Source organism: Macrobrachium nipponense, chromosome 30 (assembly GCF_015104395.2).
Source record: "Macrobrachium nipponense isolate FS-2020 chromosome 30, ASM1510439v2, whole genome shotgun sequence".
In the NCBI taxonomy this organism is placed as follows: Eukaryota; Metazoa; Arthropoda; class Malacostraca; order Decapoda; family Palaemonidae; genus Macrobrachium; species Macrobrachium nipponense.
In genome coordinates, this window is record NC_087218.1 from 27,043,385 (window position 1) to 27,065,283 (window position 21,899).

General features: G+C 35.5%; 1 protein-coding gene across 1 annotated transcript in view; it reads left to right on the forward strand.

Annotated features, from left to right (window-relative positions):
- Positions 1-21,899, forward strand: part of LOC135202392 (dynein axonemal heavy chain 5-like) — an 81,464-nt gene that overhangs the window by 32,023 nt on the left and 27,542 nt on the right. The window contains exons 24-36 of the mRNA XM_064231772.1: positions 286-443; positions 734-852; positions 3,892-4,019; positions 6,522-6,718; positions 7,180-7,365; positions 10,429-10,626; positions 13,034-13,132; positions 14,610-14,808; positions 15,981-16,123; positions 16,923-17,057; positions 18,500-18,622; positions 19,612-19,729; positions 21,131-21,336. Coding sequence (XP_064087842.1) covers positions 286-443; positions 734-852; positions 3,892-4,019; positions 6,522-6,718; positions 7,180-7,365; positions 10,429-10,626; positions 13,034-13,132; positions 14,610-14,808; positions 15,981-16,123; positions 16,923-17,057; positions 18,500-18,622; positions 19,612-19,729; positions 21,131-21,336 — 2,009 coding nt within the window. The remainder of the gene's footprint in view (positions 1-285; positions 444-733; positions 853-3,891; positions 4,020-6,521; positions 6,719-7,179; positions 7,366-10,428; positions 10,627-13,033; positions 13,133-14,609; positions 14,809-15,980; positions 16,124-16,922; positions 17,058-18,499; positions 18,623-19,611; positions 19,730-21,130; positions 21,337-21,899) is intronic.

A 21,899-nucleotide genomic window follows, 5' to 3' on the forward strand; every position in this document is an offset into this window, starting at 1 on the left:
TATATATATATATATATATATATATATAATATATATATATGTATATATATATATATATATATATATATATATATATATATATATATATATATATATATATATATATATATATATATATATATATATATATATATATATATATATATATATATATATATATATGTATATATATATAATATAATTAAGTTCTTTCAGTACCCCTAAAGAACAAGCGAATGACATATTTTCATTCACCAGACGATCAGACAATGGACCGTTTTCACATTCTCATTTGCTTTCTTACAGACCAGGACGAGCCGCTGTTCATGTCGCTGATTGACGACCTCTTCCCAAACATGCCGCAAGAGAAGGGTTATTACAGTCACCTCACCACCAACATCTCCGAGGTCGTCGCCGAGATGGGGCTGTTGAACCATCCACCTTGGCAGCTGAAACTTGTCCAGGTAAGATGATGAGTCAAATAATGGGAAAATGTGTTGGAAGCAGTATTAGAATTTTTAGTGCTCCATTGATGAATTGTAGATAAGTCGCATAATGGCAATATTAATCGGAAGCACTATTAGAATTTTTAGTGCATCACTGATGAATTAAATTGTAGATGCGTCGAATAATGGTAAACTTAATTAGAAGCATTATTAGAGTTTCTAATGCTTCATTTACAAATCATAATAGAATTTAATAGGAATGTGTCGATAAATTAGATAAACTTGAATGAGACTGACCTCCCTCTCAGCTTTACGAGACTCAGAGGGTGAGACACGGCATGATGACGCTGGGACCCAGCGGCGCAGGAAAGACAACCTGTATCCACGTCCTCATGAAGGCTCTTACCAAGATGGGGCAGCCCCACAGGTAAGTCTTCTTTTGTTAATGAAGAGGCCAGTGTTGTTGGCAACCTAATACAGATCTCTAACTAGGACAAAAAAAAAAAAAAAAAAAAAAAAAAAAAAAAAAAAAACATCACAAGAATGGGCAATAAAGAAGGGAAGCTATTCGTTGAAGTTTTTCCAAATTTACTCTACACGTGCATAGTATATGTTTGAGTTTGTGTATGTATATAGAGATGCTTTTCAGTTTGATTTTACATTGATTATTCTTATTTTTTCTCAGGTTCAAGCATAATTCAGTCATAATTTAGTTTAAATTAATTTAAGCACGTTGTAATCTATTTCCATCCAGTGTAAAAAAAAGAAAAGAAAAGTGAGGTAATTTGATATATAAAGAAAGAGGCACTTCATAGAAAGTGAACTAAGTTGCTTCTTCAAATGACCATTTTTAAAACTATATTTTGTGGGAATAATATAAATTTAGCATCGTAAATTATACATCATAACTTTCAGGAGCAACAAAAGCCATGATTGTAATTGCTAATGTATTCAAAGTATTTCAGCAATAAAGGCAGCAACAATTTTTAAGAGCAATTAGAGTATTCACGAGCAATAAATCACAAAATCTTCAGCGGCACTAAGAATAAACCTTTTAAGAACAGTGGGGTCAAATTGTAAAGTATCAAAAGGAGTCAAAATCTAACAGCATTGGCAAATCTGTGAGGATTGTGCAAACGAATATGTTATTTTCTGGACCAACGAATATTATTTTCTGGACCAACGAATATTATTTTCTGGACCAACGAATATTATTTTCTGGACCAACGAATATTATTTTCTGGACCAATGAATGTTATTTTCTGGACCAACGAAGGTTGTTTTTTGGACCGATGAATGTTATTTTGTGGACCAAAGAATGTTGTTTTTAGGACCAACGAATGTTATTTTGTGGACCAACGAATGTTATTTTGTGGACCAACGAATGTTGTTTTTTGGACCAATGAATATTAATTTTTGGACAAACGAATGTTATTTTTTGGAGCAACGAATGTTATTTTGTGGAACAACGTATGTTATTTTTTGGATCAACGAACGTTATTTTCTGGACCAACAAATGTTATTTTCTGGACCAACGAATTTTGTTTTTTGGAGCAACGAATGTTATTTTGTGGACCAACGAATGTTATTTTTTGGACCAACGAATGTTATTTTTTGGACCAACGAATGTTATTTTCTGGAGCAACGAATGTTATTTTCTGGACCAACAAATGTTATTTTTTGGACCAACGAATGTTATTTTCTGGACCAAAGAATGTTGTTTTTTGGACCAACGAATATTAATTTTTGGACTAATGAATGTTAATTTTTGGACCAACGAATGTTATTTTTTTTGACCAACGAATGTTATTTTTTGGACCAACGAAAGTTATTTTGTGGACCAACGAATGTTATTTTTTGGGCCAACGAATATTATTTTTTGGACCAACGAATGTTATTTTGGGGACCAACGAATGTTGTTTCTTGGACCAACGAATACTATTTTTTGGACTAACAAATGTTAATTTTTGGACCAACGAATGTTATTTTTTGGACAAACGAATGTTATTTTTTGGACCAACGAATGTTATTTTCTGGACCAACGAATGTTATTTTTTGGGTCAACGAATGTTATTTTTTGGACCAACGAATGTTATTTTGTGGACCAAAGAATGTTGTTTTTTGGACTAATGAATGTTAATTTTTGGACCAACGAATGTTATTTTTTGGACCAACAAATGTTATTTTTTGGACCAACAAATGTTATTTGATGGACCAATGAATGTTATATTTTGGACCAACGAATGTTATTTTTTGGACCAACGAATGTTATTTTATGGACCAATGAATGTTATTTTTTGGACCAACGAATGTTGTTTTTTGGACTAACGAATGTTAATTTTTGAACCAACGAATGTTATTTTTTGGACCAACGAATATTATTTTATTTTATGGGTCAACGAATGTTATTTTTTGGACCAACGAATGTTATTTTGTGGACCAAAGAATGTTGTTATTTAGACCAACAAATATTATTTTTTTGTACTAACGAATGTTATTTTTTGGGCCAACGAATGTTATTTTTGGACCAACGAATATAATTTTTTGGACCCACGAATGTTATTTTTTGGACCAACGAATGTTATTTTGTGGACCAAAGAATGTTGTTTTTTAGACCGACGAATATTATTTTTTGTACTAACAAATATTAATTTTTGGACCAACGAATGTTGTTTTGTGGACCAACAAATGTTATTTTGGGGACCAATGAATGTTATGTTTTGGGCCAACGAATGTTATTTGTTGGACCAACGAATGTTATTTTTTGGACCAACGATTGTTGTTTTTTGGACCAACGAATATGTTTTTTTGGACTAACGAATGTTAATTTTTGGACCAACGAATGTTAGTTTTTGGACCAACAAATGTTAATTTTTGGACCAACGAATGTTAGTTTTTGGACCAACGAATGTTAATTTTTGGACCAACGAATGTTAATTTTTGGACCAACGAATGTTATTTTGTGGACCAACGAATGTTGTTTTTTGGACCAATGAATATTATTTTTTGGACTAACGAATGTTATTTTTTGGACCAACGAATTTAATTTTTTGGACCAAAGAATGTTATTTTTTGGACCAACGAATGTTATTTTGTGGACCAAAGAATGTTATTTTTTAGACCAATGAATATTATTTTTTTGTACTAATGAATGTTAATTTTTGAACCAACGAATGTTATTTTGTGGAACAACGAATGTTATTTTGTGGACCAATGATGTTATTTTTTGGGCCAACGAATGTTATTTTTTGGATCAACGAATGTTATTTTCTGGACCAACGAATGTTAATTTTTGGACCGAACGAATATTATTTTTTGGACTAACGAATGTTAATTTTTGGACCAACGAAAGTTATTTTTTGGACCAACGAATGTTATTTTTTGGACTAACGAATGTTATTTTGTGGACCAACGAATGTTATTTTTTGGACCAACGACACTAAAGAAAATCTGTCTTCCCAAAAAGGGAGATGCGAATGAACCCGAAGGCCATCACCTCTGCCCAGATGTTCGGGAGGTTGGACGTCGCCACCAACGATTGGACAGACGGTATCTTCTCCACCCTGTGGAGGAAGACTCTCAAAGCCAAGAAAGGTTTGCTCATTTGAATACATTGCGATTCATATATTTATCTATTTATCAATTTATTTTTTCTTTTCAGTTAGTGGCATCTCTTCTTTTTCATATTTATCTATTTATTAATTCATTTTTTCTTTTGATAGCATCTCTTCTTTCTGTATTTCCCTTTATCTTCCCTTACTTCTTCATAGTTCGCTGGTATGGTGGATAGTGTCGTGACATGCCACTCAAATGTCGCGGGTTCGTGCCTCCCTCAGGGTGATGAAAAATGACTTGCTCTGTATCATGATCAGTTACTGCTACAATGTGGGGTCTGCAGTTGAGGTTGAAACCAACATTCTTTGGAAACTTGAATTTCACCTCAATGGCCCCATATGTGCTTGTTCCATGTGAATAGGTTTCAAATACCGAAATAATATATTAATAATAATAATAATAATAGTAATAATAATAATAATGAACACCATATTCTTTGAAAGCTTGAATTTCAAGTCATTGACCCCTGTGGGCTTGTTTCATATGAATATGGTTCATCTTCTGAATAATAATAATAATAATAATAATAATAATAATAATAATAATAATAACAACAATAATCATAATTAGAAGATCATTTTGAACTTTCTTTGTCTTTTCAGCTGTCCATGTCATTCATCTCCAAAGCCGTTATTTGTTTAAGGAATCAAAGACCTAAAGACCCCGTAGGGAGTTAGTGACGTCAGTATACTTCACGCGGTGCACTGAAGGCATTACTTATTGTTCTTTGCGGCGTTCCTTCGGCCCTCAGTTGCAACTCCTTTCATATCCTAACAGTTGTTTCGACATTATTTTCAGCACCGAATGACCTCATAGGTCCCAGTGCTCAGCCTTCGATCTAGTTTGTATATTCTAATTTGTTTTCCATATTTACCTTTTAAAATACAGCATATCAAGCTTTGAAACTACAAAATTTTGCATATTGATTTGTGGAATTACAGTATATCAAACTATGAAACTAGTACAAGATATTAAGCTTAAAAATACAGCGTTTTAAGCTTTGAAACTGCTGCACATAAAGCTTTGAAACTCCAGCATATTAACGGTCGATACTATAGCAGCAGCTGTGGCGGGATCAGAAGCTTAAAAAACAAGCGGCCAAATCCCGCCCCCCCCCCACATAAACTTAATCAATCCAGCTACCAAACTCACATTCAGTCACACTTTCCTCTTTACACTACAGAATACACACAGGACAATTGACTTATACTTACACACCGAACAAAAAACACAAACACATGTACTTACTTAACTCCAGATACTCCAGGCTATGCTGTGCTGTCTGCCGGTCGAGGTCACGGAGATACCAACAACAACAAAGACCACAGCCAAGAACCACAACCCACAACACAACAACAACACAACACCCAAGGACCACAACTCCACAACAACAAAAAGGGAACATAAAAAAAAGAAACACAACCACAACCCAAGACCACTGCACAAACAATCCCCAAAAACACAAAACACCAACAACACAACAAGCCAACACGCACCCACCAACAACACCAAGGAATCACAACAGCTCTTAAGCAACTCACTAACTTAACAACGACCAAACAACAAACAAAAACACACAATTTAGCTGGCTATCAATGCCTTCAACCAACTGCTCCCGACACTACTGACTGTCACAGGCTCTAACCCAAGACTGACCAAAAACTGACTCCAAAACACAGAACTCCAACAACTAACAGCACCAGTAGACAACCCAGAATTCACCAACAGCCAATTATGTTGTTAACCATCCAATCACCAATTACCCTCTCTCTCTCTCTCTCTCTCTCTCTCTCTCTCTCTCTCTCTCTCTCTCTCTCTCTCTCTCTCTCACACACACACACACAGACGTTGTCAAATGGAACTCCATAACTCCTCCATACAGCTACCAAGGAGTTTGATGGCATCATTATTATAGCCTGGCAACCTACTGGTCAACAGTGATTTGGTTCCTTAATGGTAGGTTGCCAATTCACGATATTGAAAACTTCCGTCTCATTGGCTCTGATCGTAGAAAGTGTAATTATTTGACTTCGCTTCTTAAAAGATTTGAAGCACGGCCTAAAGAAAGACAAGCCAAGCAAGTCAGAAAACAGAGAAAGTTAGAAAATCTTGAAGTGGTTAAAAGCAGTGATCAGTCTGACTGTTCCTCTTGCTTACAACCGCCACTATGTGTATGTGGTCAAGGAAGCCGCATGCATGATGTTCACAACTGAATTGAAGAGCAAATTCTTGTTATATCCTTTGCAATCATTCAATCATTTATTATTTTTTAAATCCTGGTTAGAATGCAACTTTATAGTCATGAAAAAATCTTAATGGTAAACAAATAACAACTGACAGTTGTTACCAACTTTAATGATACAGTAATCATCTGTTATTCTGTTCTTCATTTTTCACAAATCCGAGCTATACATCCACACCTGGGATACACTAGAGAAAATGCTGAGAACACAACAGCTAACCCATTGATTCCGTCCGTAGGCGAGCACATATGGCTGGTCCTGGACGGTCCGGTGGACGCCATCTGGATAGAAAATCTGAACTCCGTCTTGGATGACAACAAAACGTTGACCTTGGCTAATGGGGACAGGATCCCAATGTCTCCAGCTTGCAAAGTCATCTTTGAGCCGTCGAACATCGACAATGCCTCTCCTGCTACCGTATCGCGAAATGGAATGGTAAGGTCTAGCATTTCCTATGGTCTCATGTTTTATAAGATGCTGCCTCAATCTCGTGTCTGAACGTGTGCAGTGTTACATCATGAAGCCACTTATATTCTCAGTGCTCTGATGGCCTTATTTTATGAAAATTAGCGCACTGCAGGCATCACTAAAGGTTCTTTGCAGCTTAAACTCCTTTCATTCCTTTTACTGTACCTCTGTTCATATTATCTTCCTTCCAAGTTACTTTCTACCCTCTCCTGACAGTTGTTTCATAGTGCAACTGCTTTAAGGTTTTCCTCCTGTTACACCTTTCAAACATTTTCATTCTTAATTTCCCGTTCAGCACCGAGTGACCTCGTAGGTCCCCAGCGTTTGGCTCGTGGCCTAAAATGGTTCATGCACTGTGCCCCTGTGGCTAAGAACCGTGAAGGCGACGAAAGAGTCTAAAGCACTGAATCGTCTTTCTCACTTTATAGGTCTACATGAGCTCGTCCGGTCTGGACTGGCAGCCGCTCCTGCAGTCGTGGTTGAGAACTCGGCCGAGCTACGAGCAGCCTGTCATGAGCGAGCTCTTCAGCAACCACTTCCTATCGCTTTTCACCTGGGTGAAGCAAAACCTCCAGCTGTGCTTGCCTATACTGCAAGTGAACGTCATCACTCAGGTTAGAAGACGTCGTTTGACGAATGCGTTGACTTCCAGTGTTGCTCCTCGACGGGAGAAATGATATTTAATTCGCACTCTGTACAAATAAGCGACATCTGTGAATATCATGTATAGTGCTTGTTTTTCTCGCGGTGAGATGGACAGCAGTTTAGTTGAGTGCCTACTACTGATGTTAAACCTTCAGTGTTTCGAAATGGTGTTCCTGGGGTTTTTGCTCATTATCAGTATGGTTTTCTTTTAGTTGAAAGTATTTTTTTTACCACTTCCTTTTGATGTTTCTCATTTTCATTCCGCAGAAAAACATTAACTAGTTATAAGGCAAAGCGGTGACAATTGATCAATCATCCTTGCTTATTCGGCTTCAATTATTTAGTAATCTTGTATAATAATCAGGGAATTTCAACCCAATTAGTTTTGGCATCTCTTCCAATATTAAAATTTCGGTCCCTTACAATAACCAAATTAAAAATTTTTCATTAGCATAACAATTCGTTTCTAGAGCAAGGATAACAAAACAAAAGAGGAAAGTGTTAAATGACATGCAGGTATATAAAATGATTTTTTCAACAATGAAAATAAGGAATGCACGTAAACAGGCATGTAAAATTTTCTTTAAAAAACAAGCCCCTTATCATGAAGTTTTACTTCTAACTCAGTATCATACATGTTTCCTTTGGTATACATTTATTTATATTTCTGTTTGTGTTCAAATCTTAGTTCTTCAACATTCCCTGACAAAAAAGCACTGGATATCAGTGATATTCTACAGAAACCTTGCAGAACATTTAATTTATTTAGCTCTTAATCAAGAAAATTTGAGTGCTTCCAAATTAGACACACCGAATTTGTGAGCATAGCCTCAGATACCTTAATTTACTGATATTCAAAATGTTTTGGGATAAAAATCTTTTTAATCCTGAATTGCTGCCTTTCTCACTGTCACTCCATTCTCCCGAATTAGTCAGTAGTAAAAGAAAAAAAGAAATGCTTCCTTTTACACTCCAATCCAACTCATTTGTCAAGATCTCATGCTGTTCTTCTTAGCCTGTTTCCTTTTCAGAAAATCCCACCGTGACATCTTGTCCACATGACGACTTCCTGTTGAGACTATTGTATATATAGTCTTGTATACTGATTCTTATCTGCTGCCTTCTCTCGTGGTGCGCGGTCACGCAGCTCTTCTTTTCGACATCTCTTAGTACTTTGCCAGCAATATTGTCAGCAATAGCCAATTCGTCCCTGTTCTGACGAACTGGCGTATCCCATTTTTCAGCTTTCGAGTTTTCCAGTTAAAGTGTCTCAGTTTTTATACTCTATGACATATCAACATTTCAGGTGCCTGCGTTGTCAGATTTTACCCAAAAAATGTCCACAAAAGATGGGCTAATTTGAAACTCTGAATATCATAACATTCTTGGAAGCTTGTTTTCTCAGAATGAGGAAAGAATGGCTTACACCAGTCCGTCAAACTTGAAGCGAATCGGTGGTAAAATTGAAGTTACATGGATCTGTGTTGCTTTACTTTTGCTACCAATCTTGGTTACTTTGCAATGATTTGGCAAAGGATGCTAAAAGATGTTAGGAATTCGTTCGCGTGGCCCCGCCTATAAACCTTTATGTTTGGGGGATGGTTTTTTTCATATGAGATTATAGCTTACGGAGTTCAGGTTCTGAAGCCTCCTTTATTTGATTCGTGTCATACGCTTTTTGCACTTCGTCTCTTTTTTTTTCATTAACTTTTATTTCGTCACTTCGTTTTGATATAATTTTTGTGTGCCAGCTCTTACTAAATCAAATAAATAATTTTTGTGTAAACTGTATTTATTACGACACTCATTATTGCATTTTATCTTTTAACTAAAATATCAATTCCTTTAAACAGCCGATGTTTATATAATTTCATTTTTTCTTCGTTCAATTTTCTTTCATCACAGTAATTACTTCATTTCCTAATTCCTCTGTAACTAAATAAAAAGTAGTATATAAATAACCAAAATGTTCTACATTTTTCAGATGAAAAGTTCTGAAAAGTTTAATAATTTAAAATAAACATTCACAAATAAGACGCCATAATCGTATTAAAAAAAGTACTGTAACTTTTATATCATAAAAATGTGGTTTAAACTTTGTATATATTAATTAAAAGTTGAATGTTGTCGCTTGTAGTATACCTGAAGTAAATAGAATTTAGAAAATAAAACTCAGTACTTCACCCAATAATCAGTGTAACGTCGATGAAACGTTTAATCTTCAGGCCCTGTGTATATAGCTGTATATACATTGAGAAATAATAACTTGCATGTTTTATAAAATTTTTGCCAGTATATAATACAGCTTAGTTTATGCTTCTTTGCTTATCACTAACTTATTATTTGCATGGCCGCATGAGGAAGTTTCAGCGCACCTGTCCTTTGGAAATAAATGTTTTTGGGATGGATGGGGTCCTCTTGTGTATAATGACATGTCAAGGAGTGGAAGTCGTCCACTGGGTGGAAAGATGGATAGATGATCCACTGGAGAGTTTTTCCAGGTACGGTGACGATGGATTTTGACCTTCCAACAACAGCGAAGTCCTAATTGCGCACACTGTTCTGTTATTCTGACTTCATGTAGGTAGACTGGAATCAATGACCGGATTTTAATGGCACTAGTAGTTCAGTCCCAGGGGTAAGTCTGAACTCACGACCCTGAGGAGATATCTGATGGTTTCTGGGCAAAGATATTTACCCTTCAGAACTGGCACTGGTAGTTCATTCCCAGAGGTAAGTCTGAACTCACGACACAGACTTCACCCTTCTGAAATGGCGCTGGTCGTTCAGTTCCAAGGGGTAAGAGTCTGACCCAACGACCCCCAAATGCCATCTCAGGGTCTCTGGGCACAGTCACTCACCCTTCGGATCAGGCACTGGTCTGCCTATTCCAGTGGGTTAAGTATATGGGGGCAGATCTTGCAGATGCTTACTTTCTGGAAGGCAGCGACCCTTTTCAGTGTGAGAATCACACCCAGTCCCCGGAATGAGTCCCATTTCAAAGTCACTGACAGGGCTGGTCACCTTAACAGGCCCTTAAGCTTCTCGAAGGCCAGCTGCCGGATGCTGAGGAGGGCGGAGACGAGAATATCCCGCAACGGCGTCACCGTCGCACGTCCGCTTGGGGAGGCGGCGAAGGGGGCGGCGCCCAGACCCCCTCTGATACGTACAACACCCTCACGCCCACAGAGACGCCCCGTTCTCTGACGGAGGAAGATGACGCCACGCCGGTGCTGTTGCTTTTGATGTCGTTATACCTGAGCATCGTGAACTCATTCTTTTGCCTCTTAATTAATTAAGTCGTTCTGAATTTAAACTGGTTGTTCGTTAAGCATCTTCCATTGATTAAAAGAAGTGACATTGAAGCACGATTAAAATGCTCTAAGACCTCCAGTAATGTTCACAAGCCTCATATGAAACTTTCCCCTCACTTGTAGGGTGTCACAGATGAAGACTGCCTGGCAAGACCTACCTTCGTCGCCCCATGATATCAGTAACTTAAAGTAACTTGTTCCGTCATAAACGAATATATTTTTTTTCAGCTGTACTGAATTCTTTGGAAAAATAAATATCTCCATTTCACCTACAGTGGGTCTTGGTACGTAGTCGAACGCCATTAGTACCGGTAAACTGTTGAGATAAATAGAATTAACTGTACGTCTTGATAATAATAATAATAACAATAAAAAAAACCGTAGAGTTAACAACGAACTGTGATGGCTCGATAAACATATCATTTGGCATGGACCTTGAATTGAACCTAAATCAAAACATAAAGACTGAGCACTTTCCCTAGACCTAGATAATTAGAATGAACTGTGATAGAAGCCTGCGCATAACAATAACGAATCCGTATGGTTGTTTGTGTCCCACCCATAGTCTAGGTGCATACCTAGACTGTGGTCCCACCGACCGCGCGCACGCATGTCCTAAGTGGTTGGAAATGACAAAGTGATGATAAAAGAGATGCGCACGATTGCATGCACACACGTCTTTCATGAAAGTTAAAAAACGGCTAACGTTTGCGGGCTCTACACACACACACACGAGGTTGTTTGTGCTGGTATGCATGTTGTTGCTGTTGTTTTTATTATTAGAAATGGATGCTGATCATGTGCCAGTGACTTTTACAGATGTTTGTGCTAGTTTGTGAGATGTTTGTATCAGCGAATTTGGAAGCTTGTTGGAGTTCAACATTGCTGGTGTGTGTGTGTGTGTATCACTGCGATGTTTCGATACATACGTTCAGACACCGGGTTTCTACTCTGTATTTAGAATACGATTCGAACCTCATCTCTCTCTCTCTCTCTCTCTCTCTCTCTCTCTCTCTCTCTCTCTCTCTCCCCTGTAGGGAAGTAGTGCCGTCAGTGCACCTCGTGCGGTACACTGTAGGCATTACTTAAAGTTCTTTGAAGCATCCCTCCGTCCCTTAGCTTCAACCCTTTTCATTCCTTTCACTGTACCTCCGTTCATCTTCTCTCTCTTCCATCTTACTTCCCACCCTCTCCTAACAGTATTGTTTCATAGTGGAACTGCGAGGTTTTCCTCCTGTTACATCAACTAAACCTCTTTTACTTTATCTCTTTCAGTGCTGAGTGACCTCATGGGTCCCAGTGCTTGGCTTTTGGCTTAAATTTTTAATTTTTCTCTCTCTCTCTCTCTCTCTCTCTCTCTCTCTCTCTCTCTCTCATATTTCAGGTGAGATGTTTTCAGCAAAATTAATTATTTACCAGCAGTAGCAGATCAGAGGAAAAAATCATGAAAACCACATGTGCAGACCTGACTTTATTTAACACATGATTTAAATGGCTTTTGTAGCGCTTGACACCACACATCTATAAACAGACATGCACAGATGCACGTACACTGATAAAATAGTCACACTGATAGACTCGTGTTCTTTCTTAGCTTCATTCCTGCAACAAGAAAGTGATGCTGCATAAACACTGACATCGCTTAAAACCAATGGAATTTTTAAAGCATATAACACAGCATTGGATAGTTTGGGATACATCACTAGACTGAATCTTACTCGTGAAACTCAGTTTTGTATGATTGAATTGCCTCGTTGTAAAGTTTGGAATTTCTAAAATTTCCAGCATAATTAACTCCCTGTGGAAAAAAAAAAAAAGACGTGTCCAGTTTTCTGGAATTGTTGTAATTTTAAGTGTGAGGTTATGTAAAATTATCAGTAAATAGATGGACCCCTTCATGTGCGTTTTCGTATTTGGGTGTTTGAGAGCGTATTTATATCAAGAAAAGATGCATATGTGAATGAAGCATATTTTGCAAGTTTATGTTGAAAGAGAGAGAGAGAGAGTCGTCAGCACATTATTTAAGTTCTCCAATGCTTAAATTTTTTATTTTATATAAAATAAATTACCTAGGCGGTCAACAAGGGCACCCGAAGGCTTTGTAGAGCATGAAACGTGGACGTAGGTTAGTAGTAAATCAGTTTTTATATTGAGAAATCACAGGTCTCAATTGAAATTTAACTTTCGTCGTATCTTCATTCCATCAGAAACAAGTATTAAAGAAACAATGACCATAACGTTACGAGATCGTATTGTGAAATAGAACTGTCTTTTTGGAATGGGGAAAAACTTACGAAAATAAAGCATTAACCTCAATTTATAGGCTACGCGTTTACTCGAGGGACTACTTCCCGAAGAGCAGCAACCGCAGCACACCCACAGCCGCAATCGAGAGCCCGATCCTGACGCGGAGGAGGTACCTGTAAGTTGCCTTGTAACTTTTTTTTTTTTTAATAACTTATCTAATATTTTAATATACTGTGAACTTCCATTTTGATCTCGTGACGCCAGATAATTATCTCAGTCTATCAAGCCTTTCCTTCTGATCTGATGTTCAATGAGCAGTGACTCAGACTGATAAAAAAGTTCAGTGGTTGAAATGTTTAGAGCATATGCTTAAAATTAATTTTCCAGAGGTCTGTCGTGTATGTCTTGATATTAATCTTTATTTAATTATATAATATATATATATATATATATATATATATATAATATATATATATATATATATATATATATCTATATATTATATAGATATATATTAATATATATATATGTATAGTATTATATATATGTTAATGACATATATACTACAATAAGATATATATGATGTTAGATATATATAATTATATATATATACTATATATATATAAGGAGTAATAGATCCAGGAAAAATGCAAGAGGTAAGTAAAATAATTTTGATAAATTAAGAACATTAACTTTAGAATGAAAGTTAAAAGGAATACGTGTTAATAACAATGCATCATAGACCTGAACTTTGGGCCAGGTGAATTAAAACTATATGTCTGTCTGCCTGTCTGCCCATCTGTATATATATATATATATATATAATATATATATATATATATATATATATATTATACATACAGATGGATAGAGAACTAGATAGATAACAATTTTGGCAGGTTAAGAATACTAATTAGAATGCTAACGTTGTGATGAAAAAATCAGGCAGGTGACTGTTGTAAGCGCTACATCGCCCACACAAGGGCAGAGTCTGGTGAGCAGATCTGTTGACTGTATTGTTCTGAAATGGGTAACAAGATTATCTCGTCCATATATTCCGACTTCCGGTGGTTGGATTAATAAAAAGTCTTCTAGAAATGTTGTGAATCAGGAGGTATACGTCAGTTGTCAGTTACCTTTAGGTAGGACCACATCAAATATTCTGTACTGCTGTCTGGGAGCATTGCTAAGGACTGTATAAATTATACTTAAAAAAAAAAAAAGCAGTTTCTTAAGGTATTTAAAACTAATGAGCCTTTCCATTGACAGACTTTTAAAATTTTAAAAAACATTTTTTGCAAATAATCATACAGCATAGATTTTTAGGTAAAATAACCAAATGGTTTCCTGATTTAGGTGCATAGTGTATTTGATAAAAATAATTTCGGGTTTGCAGAATGTTAATTGATACCAGATTCTACTTTTCAGTGAACACCACATTCTTTGGAAGATAGAATTTTACGTCAGTTGACCCTTTGGTGGGCTTGTTCCATATGAATACGGTTCATCTGAATAATGATAATAATAATAATAACAGATTGACGGGAAACAAAATCTTAAAATATCAACAGGCTCAAAAATAGTAATATTGCTAAACGTTATAGTTCTTCAGGGAAATAGAATCTTAAACTTCTCTGTTTTCATAAATCCAGAGCCAGCAAGCTCCTGTCACGGAGCACATTCAGCGACTCTTCGTGTTCGCCATGCTATGGAGCCTAGGAGCGTTCTTGGAGCTCGCCGAGAGAGCCAAGTTGGAGGAGTACATTCGCACCGAGCACTCCAAGCTCGATCTTCCGTCGAAGAATTCAAGCGAAACCTCGTCCATGTTCGATTTCAGGATTGACGAAAACGGTTCGTCTCCTGCAGCAATCACTGGGATACCTAATATGAAATTATAATCGTTTATTTGTGTATATATATATATATATATATATATATATATATATATATATATATATATATATTATATATATACTCATATGTGTGTGTGTGTACTCATATATATGTACAGGATGTCCATAAAGTCCCGGTACCATTCACAATATTTATTACTTGTAATGGTACTGGGACTTTATGGACACCCTATATATATATATATATATATATATATATATATATATATATATATATATATATATATATATATAGTATATAAGTTTTTATAAGCACTATTCCCTCTTATCCTGCGACCAGTAGATTCTACATACAATGTACATATAACATATATATTATATATATATAATATATATTATATATTTATATATATAATATATATTATTTATATATATTAATCTATATATATATATTTATATATAATTATATATATACTATTATACATCACATATAGATTACTATATATTACTAGATATATATCTATCTATATATCATATATATATATATATATTCTATATATATATATATATATATGTATGTATATATACAGTATATAATTTTCATTGAGCACTTACTCCCTCTTAACCTGCGACCAGTAGATTCTACATACAATCGACATATATACGTATAATATATATATATATATATATATATATATATATATAGATATATATATATATATATATATAGATTATATATATAGATATATATACTATATATATATATATATATATATACAACCCTTTTCACTTAACAATTTGTTTAATGATCTGGAAAAAAACGTGAAGGAAAACCGTTATTATTGAAATTTCATTTTTATAAAATATTTCAATAATAACTGTTTTCCTCACGGCAGTTTCGGATCTTAGCTGTAACCCTTTCATTATTTTTGCTATACCTCCTTTCATATTGTTTTTCATCCATCGGACGACTTTCCTCCACTGTCTCCTAACAATTGTTTCATAGTGCAACTGCTTTGAGGTTTCCCCCCTGTCACACCTCTCCAACCTTTTTACTCTCAGTTGCCCATACAGCGCTGAATGACCCCATAGGTCACAGAGCTTGGCCCTTGGCCTAAATTTTGTATTCCATTCCATTTGTAAATTATGGGGAATTTTATTTCTTTAAAGGTTATTGGCAACACTGGTCCGCGAGAGTGGCTGAGTTTGTCTATCCAGATTCTGGCACCCCTGATTACACATCCATTTTGGTCCCTAATGTGGATAACGTCAGAATGGATTTTCTCATCCACGTCGTCTCAAAGCAAGGAAAGGTAAGTCTCTCTCTCTCTCTCTCTCTCTCTCTCTCTCTCTCTCTCTCTCTCTCTCTCTCTCTCTCATTAAAAAATTACTGCTGTTAAATTTCTCTCTCTCTCTCTAAACAAATCCTGCTACTAAAAAGCTTTTATGTTACTGAAAGTAAATTGTAGCAGAAGCATTTTATTCATAATTGAAAAACAAAGATTCTTGAGAAGTAACTAACATTATTGATGGCAAGAAAACTAGAAAATATCGTTAGTAAAATTCCGCATGACAAACTAAAAGCATTAGATAATTCGAGAGGATACAGTTCTATTCCAGTACCAAAATAATTACCTATAACATGAGGATAAGAACTTTTCTGCTAGTAATATTCGAAATTATAGATGAAAAGTGCTCTGACACCAGCAATTCTGTTGCCATTAGATACAACTCCCTTTCTTGACAATCTTTGGAATTCTCGTCTGACTTTGTTTTCATGACATGTCTATCTTCCATTGTTTATAGTCTGTAGACATGAAATTTCAGAGGACACGTCAGTACTCTTGCTCCCTCTCACACATTAGCACATCCCAGCAAGAGCCACTGTTGGTTTAGGTTAATTTTAATCTAAACTGACCACCATCCTGTAGGGGTATAAAATGTCTTCCTCTGTTTGTTTTTTTCCTGAATCCATCAGGTCTGGGCAAGGTAAGGCATTATGTTGCTTGTCTAAACGGCTTTTGCAGTAGTCCCACACTCTTGGAAAAATATCAAGTGTCATTCACATGTGACACTACCAGGTTCTGTAAATGAGAATCTCTGTACTTGCAGGCTGTTCTTATCATCGGGGAACCGGGATCTGCCAAAACAGTCACCATCAACGCTTACATGAAGAAGTACAACGCCGAGGAGCACCTGTGTCGCAATTTCAATTTCTCTTCGGCCTCTACCCCTCTCTACTTCCAGGTAAATTCGGTGTTATTGAATTGATGTTTGTAATTGAGATAACTTCCACACATTCATTCACAGAGATGGTAGTAGTGGTTTCCAGTCATGATTTTATAAGCTTCTTCACTTCATTTATTTTAAAAGTGAGTGCATTCCCCTTTCTACTTAGCAAAAGAAAAAACAATGCAAGTAGAGTATTAAAATGCATTTGCATAGGATATTCATGTAAAAACTTCCATTGCCATTCATGATGAAGGCATCACATTCAGATTTGCTTTTAAAGATGCTGGCAAAGGTTTTCCAAGGGACTGAAATCTTGGTTCGATAGATAAGCAAAGTTGGGTTCAGACAATGCTGAGCAAAAGTGTAATTTTGTTATGTGAATGGCTCGAAAATGATCCAGGAAAGTTTAGTATCATGAAAAAGAGGCACTGCAGCCATACGAAAAATAAAAATATAGTTATCTAAGGGGAAGTCATAATTAGTTATATCTTTCGTTTGACTTCAGCCATAATATCAATATCCTACCATATCCTATCCTAGGAAGGCTTTAAGGGCCATTGTTTACAAGTTGAATATGCTCACAATTTTCATGAATATGGGGGTATCTTTCACAATCTTCATGCATGCATAACTGTGGATTTCTTTTTCCAATATGTATTTGTGATGATGTGGGTTTTCAAGTGGAAATATCATAAATTAATAGTAGCTTCCAAGTAATAAAATAGACATAAACACTTACTTTTGCTCTTTTGGATGTCTTCTGTGATTGTTTTATATGTATTGTATGTGATTAGTTTATATGTATAGCTGACGAATCTGTTTTGTATATCAACAGAAGATTATCTGATGAAATGTAGGGAGGTGATTATTTGGTAGAGGCCCAACTGATGTACTTATAAAGATGTAATGAAATATAGTTCAGCTAAATTTGATTTACTTGTATCTGATATCCCTCCTCCCTGTCTTTCTCTCTCACACACACCTGCTGCATTACAGCAGTCAGCTAACAACTGGGGTTCGTTATAAGGTCCGCAGAGATTGCTCCTTTCCTCATCCGGTTTGGGCTAACAAACAGATAAAGATACAAACATTCACTAGAATCAAAATTAATGGAGCACTGTGTTGATAATGAAATTGATCAGCTATCTCCCCATGGGGGTTAGTTCTGCCACTGTACTTCACTCTCGGTGCACTGCAGGCATTACTTAAGGTTCTTTGCAGCATCCCTTCATTCCATTCATTGTACCTCCGTTTGTATTATCTTTCCTCCATCTTACTTTCCATCCTCTCTTAACAATTGCTTCATAGTACAACTGCGAAGTTTCTCCTCATGTTTACACCTTTAAAACCAGTGAACCTTCAATTTCCCTTTCAGCGGTGAATGATCTCCTAGGTCCCAGCTCTTGCGCTCTAGTATAAATTTTATATTCTATCTTTTAGTGATCTTTTTCTTCCAGAGAACGATGGAGGGTTATGTTGACAAGCGTATGGGCAGCACCTTTGGGCCTCCAGCTGGTAAAAGAATGACCGTATTCATAGATGACCTCAACATGCCCCATATAAATGACTGGGGTGACCAGGTAAGAATGCCTATTTTATCTATGTGTGATATTATATACTATATATATATATATATATATATATATATATATATATTTATTTATATATAATTTTCTTTTATATTTTTTCAAAAGCTCAATAGTAATGACATCAAACATTTTCACTTGTATTTAAATTTCTGTCTAATTTCTATTAATTTTGAAAACTTGGAAATGAATATAGTACTCACACACACATATATATGTATATATACATTATATATTATATATATATATTGTGTGTGTGTGTGTGTGTGTGTGTATGTGTGTGTGTGTGTATTCATTTCCAAGTTTTCAAATCAATAGAAAATTAGACAGAAATTTTAATATAAGTGTGTATGTTTGAGGTCATTTCTATTGGACTTTTCAAAAAATATAAAAGAAAATTTTATATATACAAAATTATATACAAACACATATATGTAGTATTATCTATACATATATATATATATATACACACACATACATCTGCATATATATATATATATATATATATATATATATATATATATATATATATATATATATATATATATATGTGTGTGTGTGTGTGTGTGTGTGTGTGTGTGTGTGTGCGTGTGCGTGTGCGTGTGAGAGAGAGAGTACTGTATTCATTATTCCGTTTTCAAAATTAATAGAAAATTAGACATAAATTTAAATAAAAGTGAGACTTTTTATATAATTTTTATAAAGCTCTTAAAATTAATGATATAAGAATAACAGGGAGAATGCATGAAGCTGTGATTCTATCATGGAATCTAAGTGTTTAAAATAGAAAAAACATTGATGTAAATAATGAAATATCATTAGAAGTGACAATATTTTGAATAAAAGCGCTGTGCTTGTTCTAATTCCTCTCAAAACGACTTAACTCTCTCTCTCCTCTCTCTCTCTCTCTCTCTCCTCCTCCACTCCTCCTCTACTACTCTCCTCCTCTTCCCTCTCTCTCTCTCTCTCTCTCTCTCCTGCAGCCAACGAACGAAATACTACGACAGACGATGGAAATGGGTGGATTCTACAGCTTAGAGAAACCGGGTGATTTCACACACATCGTTGATATCCAGTTTTTGGCGGCCATGGGCCATCCAGGCATGTTTGAGATTTCCATAATTACTTGCAACTTATTAATATTAAGTTTAGCTGCCATTAATAGCATATCCACAAACGCCTGCAACTTATTAACACAAAGTTTGGAGGACATTAATTGAATATCCATAATTATTTGCAACTTATTAATATACAAAGTTTGGAGGCCATTGATTGCTTATCCATAATTACTTGCAACTTATTAATATACAAAGTTTGGAGGCCATTGATTGTTTATCCATAATTACTTGCAACTTATTAATATACAAAGTTTGGAGGCCATTGATTGCTTATCCATAATTACTTGCAACCTATTAATATACAAATTTTTTAGCCCATTAATTGCATAGCCACAATTCCCTGCAACTTATTAATATTCAAAGTTTGGACTTTGGAGTCCATTAATTGCATATCCATAATTACTTGAAACTTATTTATACTAAGTTTGTATGCTATCAATTGCTCATAGTTTATTGGCCGTAAGGTCCGGTATCTTCTATTACCAATAAGTTATATATAGTGTTTCAAACTGCTAATACCTGACAATAATTTTACGTATTTTGAAGTACATGCTGTTGTTTATAATTCTTGACGGCCGTAAATACGTTGTCTTTTGAGTAATGATTTTACTTATCTTGAAGTACGTGATGTTACTGTAATTCTAGACGGCCGTAAATACACCTAGTGTCTTGCTAATAAGTAATCATTTTACATATCTTCAAATATATGCTGCTATTTATAAATCTGGATGACCGTATATACATGTGTGTCTTTCTAATAAATAATTATTGTGTTACCATCTTGGAGTTCATGTTGCTATTTATAATTTTGGATGACCTTAAATACGCATAATTTCTTTCTAATATAAGTGAAGATATTACACAAACTGATATATGGAATGAATTAAAGACACGCGATAGCATTTAGGCAACAATGAAAAAGAAAGCCTGCAACTCTAGATACCGGAAGCCGAATGGCATGACATTTCAGCATGGAATGGGTCAAAGACACTCCTTAGCATTTATACTCTTTTTTTTTTTTTTTCATCTGTCCATCCGCCTGTGGTGTTTTTGTATAGTAACACTGCGTCTCGGTCTTTAAATAGTCACGCTATGTGTAAGTTTTAGGTAAATAAAAGGATATCTGGGTGTACATTTGCAACTGAAAGGTGTTTTAATAATTTACTGTATGCGAATTACACCGTTAATATTCGAAATATGATATTGTTATTATTGTTAAACTGTAAGCTGAATGTAACTATCTAAAGCCCGGGACGCAGTGTTACCATACGCAAACACCACAGGCGGATGGACAGATGGAAAAAAACAGGAGTATAGGCAACAATGAAAAACAGCCTGCAACTCTAGACATTAAAAAGTATTCCATTCTTCATATTATCCGCAGGTGGAGGTCGTAATGACATCCCCTCCCGCCTCAAGAGACACTTCTGCATCTTCAACTCGACCATTCCGTCTGAACATTCCATCAATAAGATCTTCGGGGTCATCGCCAGAGGTCACTTCAGTACAAAGAGAGGCTTCACGACGGAGGTTCGCGATATGATCGAGAAGCTTGTGCCTCTGACCAGAAAACTCTGGGCTCATACGAAGGTTAGTTATTTTTCAGGTCCGTCAGAGGTGATCCGTTTTGCTATGTACAGTACTCAGAATAAAGTACCTCTCTCTCTCTCTCTTCATCTCTCTCTCTCCTTCTCACACACATACACACACACACACACACACACACACACACACACACACACACGAAATTATTTAGCATGAGAGAGTAAAGTTTTTTGGAGATCCTATCGAGCCAATATTATGAAATGTTTTGAAAGACAAAAAGAAATGTCTTTGTTAATATACTTATTATCGTGCTGTTTATATTTAATTTTAAAGATCTGAGACTACCATGAAGATTCAGGGGCTCTCTGTAACACGGTTTTTCGCAATAACTTTTTATCTATGCATTTCATAAATATAACGCTTATTCAGAATACATATTATATCAACACATAAATTTTGAGTGTATTCTGCACTACGTAGGTTGAATAAATTTGGTTACTTATAATGTAAAAGTGACCTTTTTTAAGACGGGCCAACTTTACTCAGAGAAAAGGTTTCGAACGCACTCGTTACGTAACTTATGACATCATTTCTTCCCTCTTTCTCGA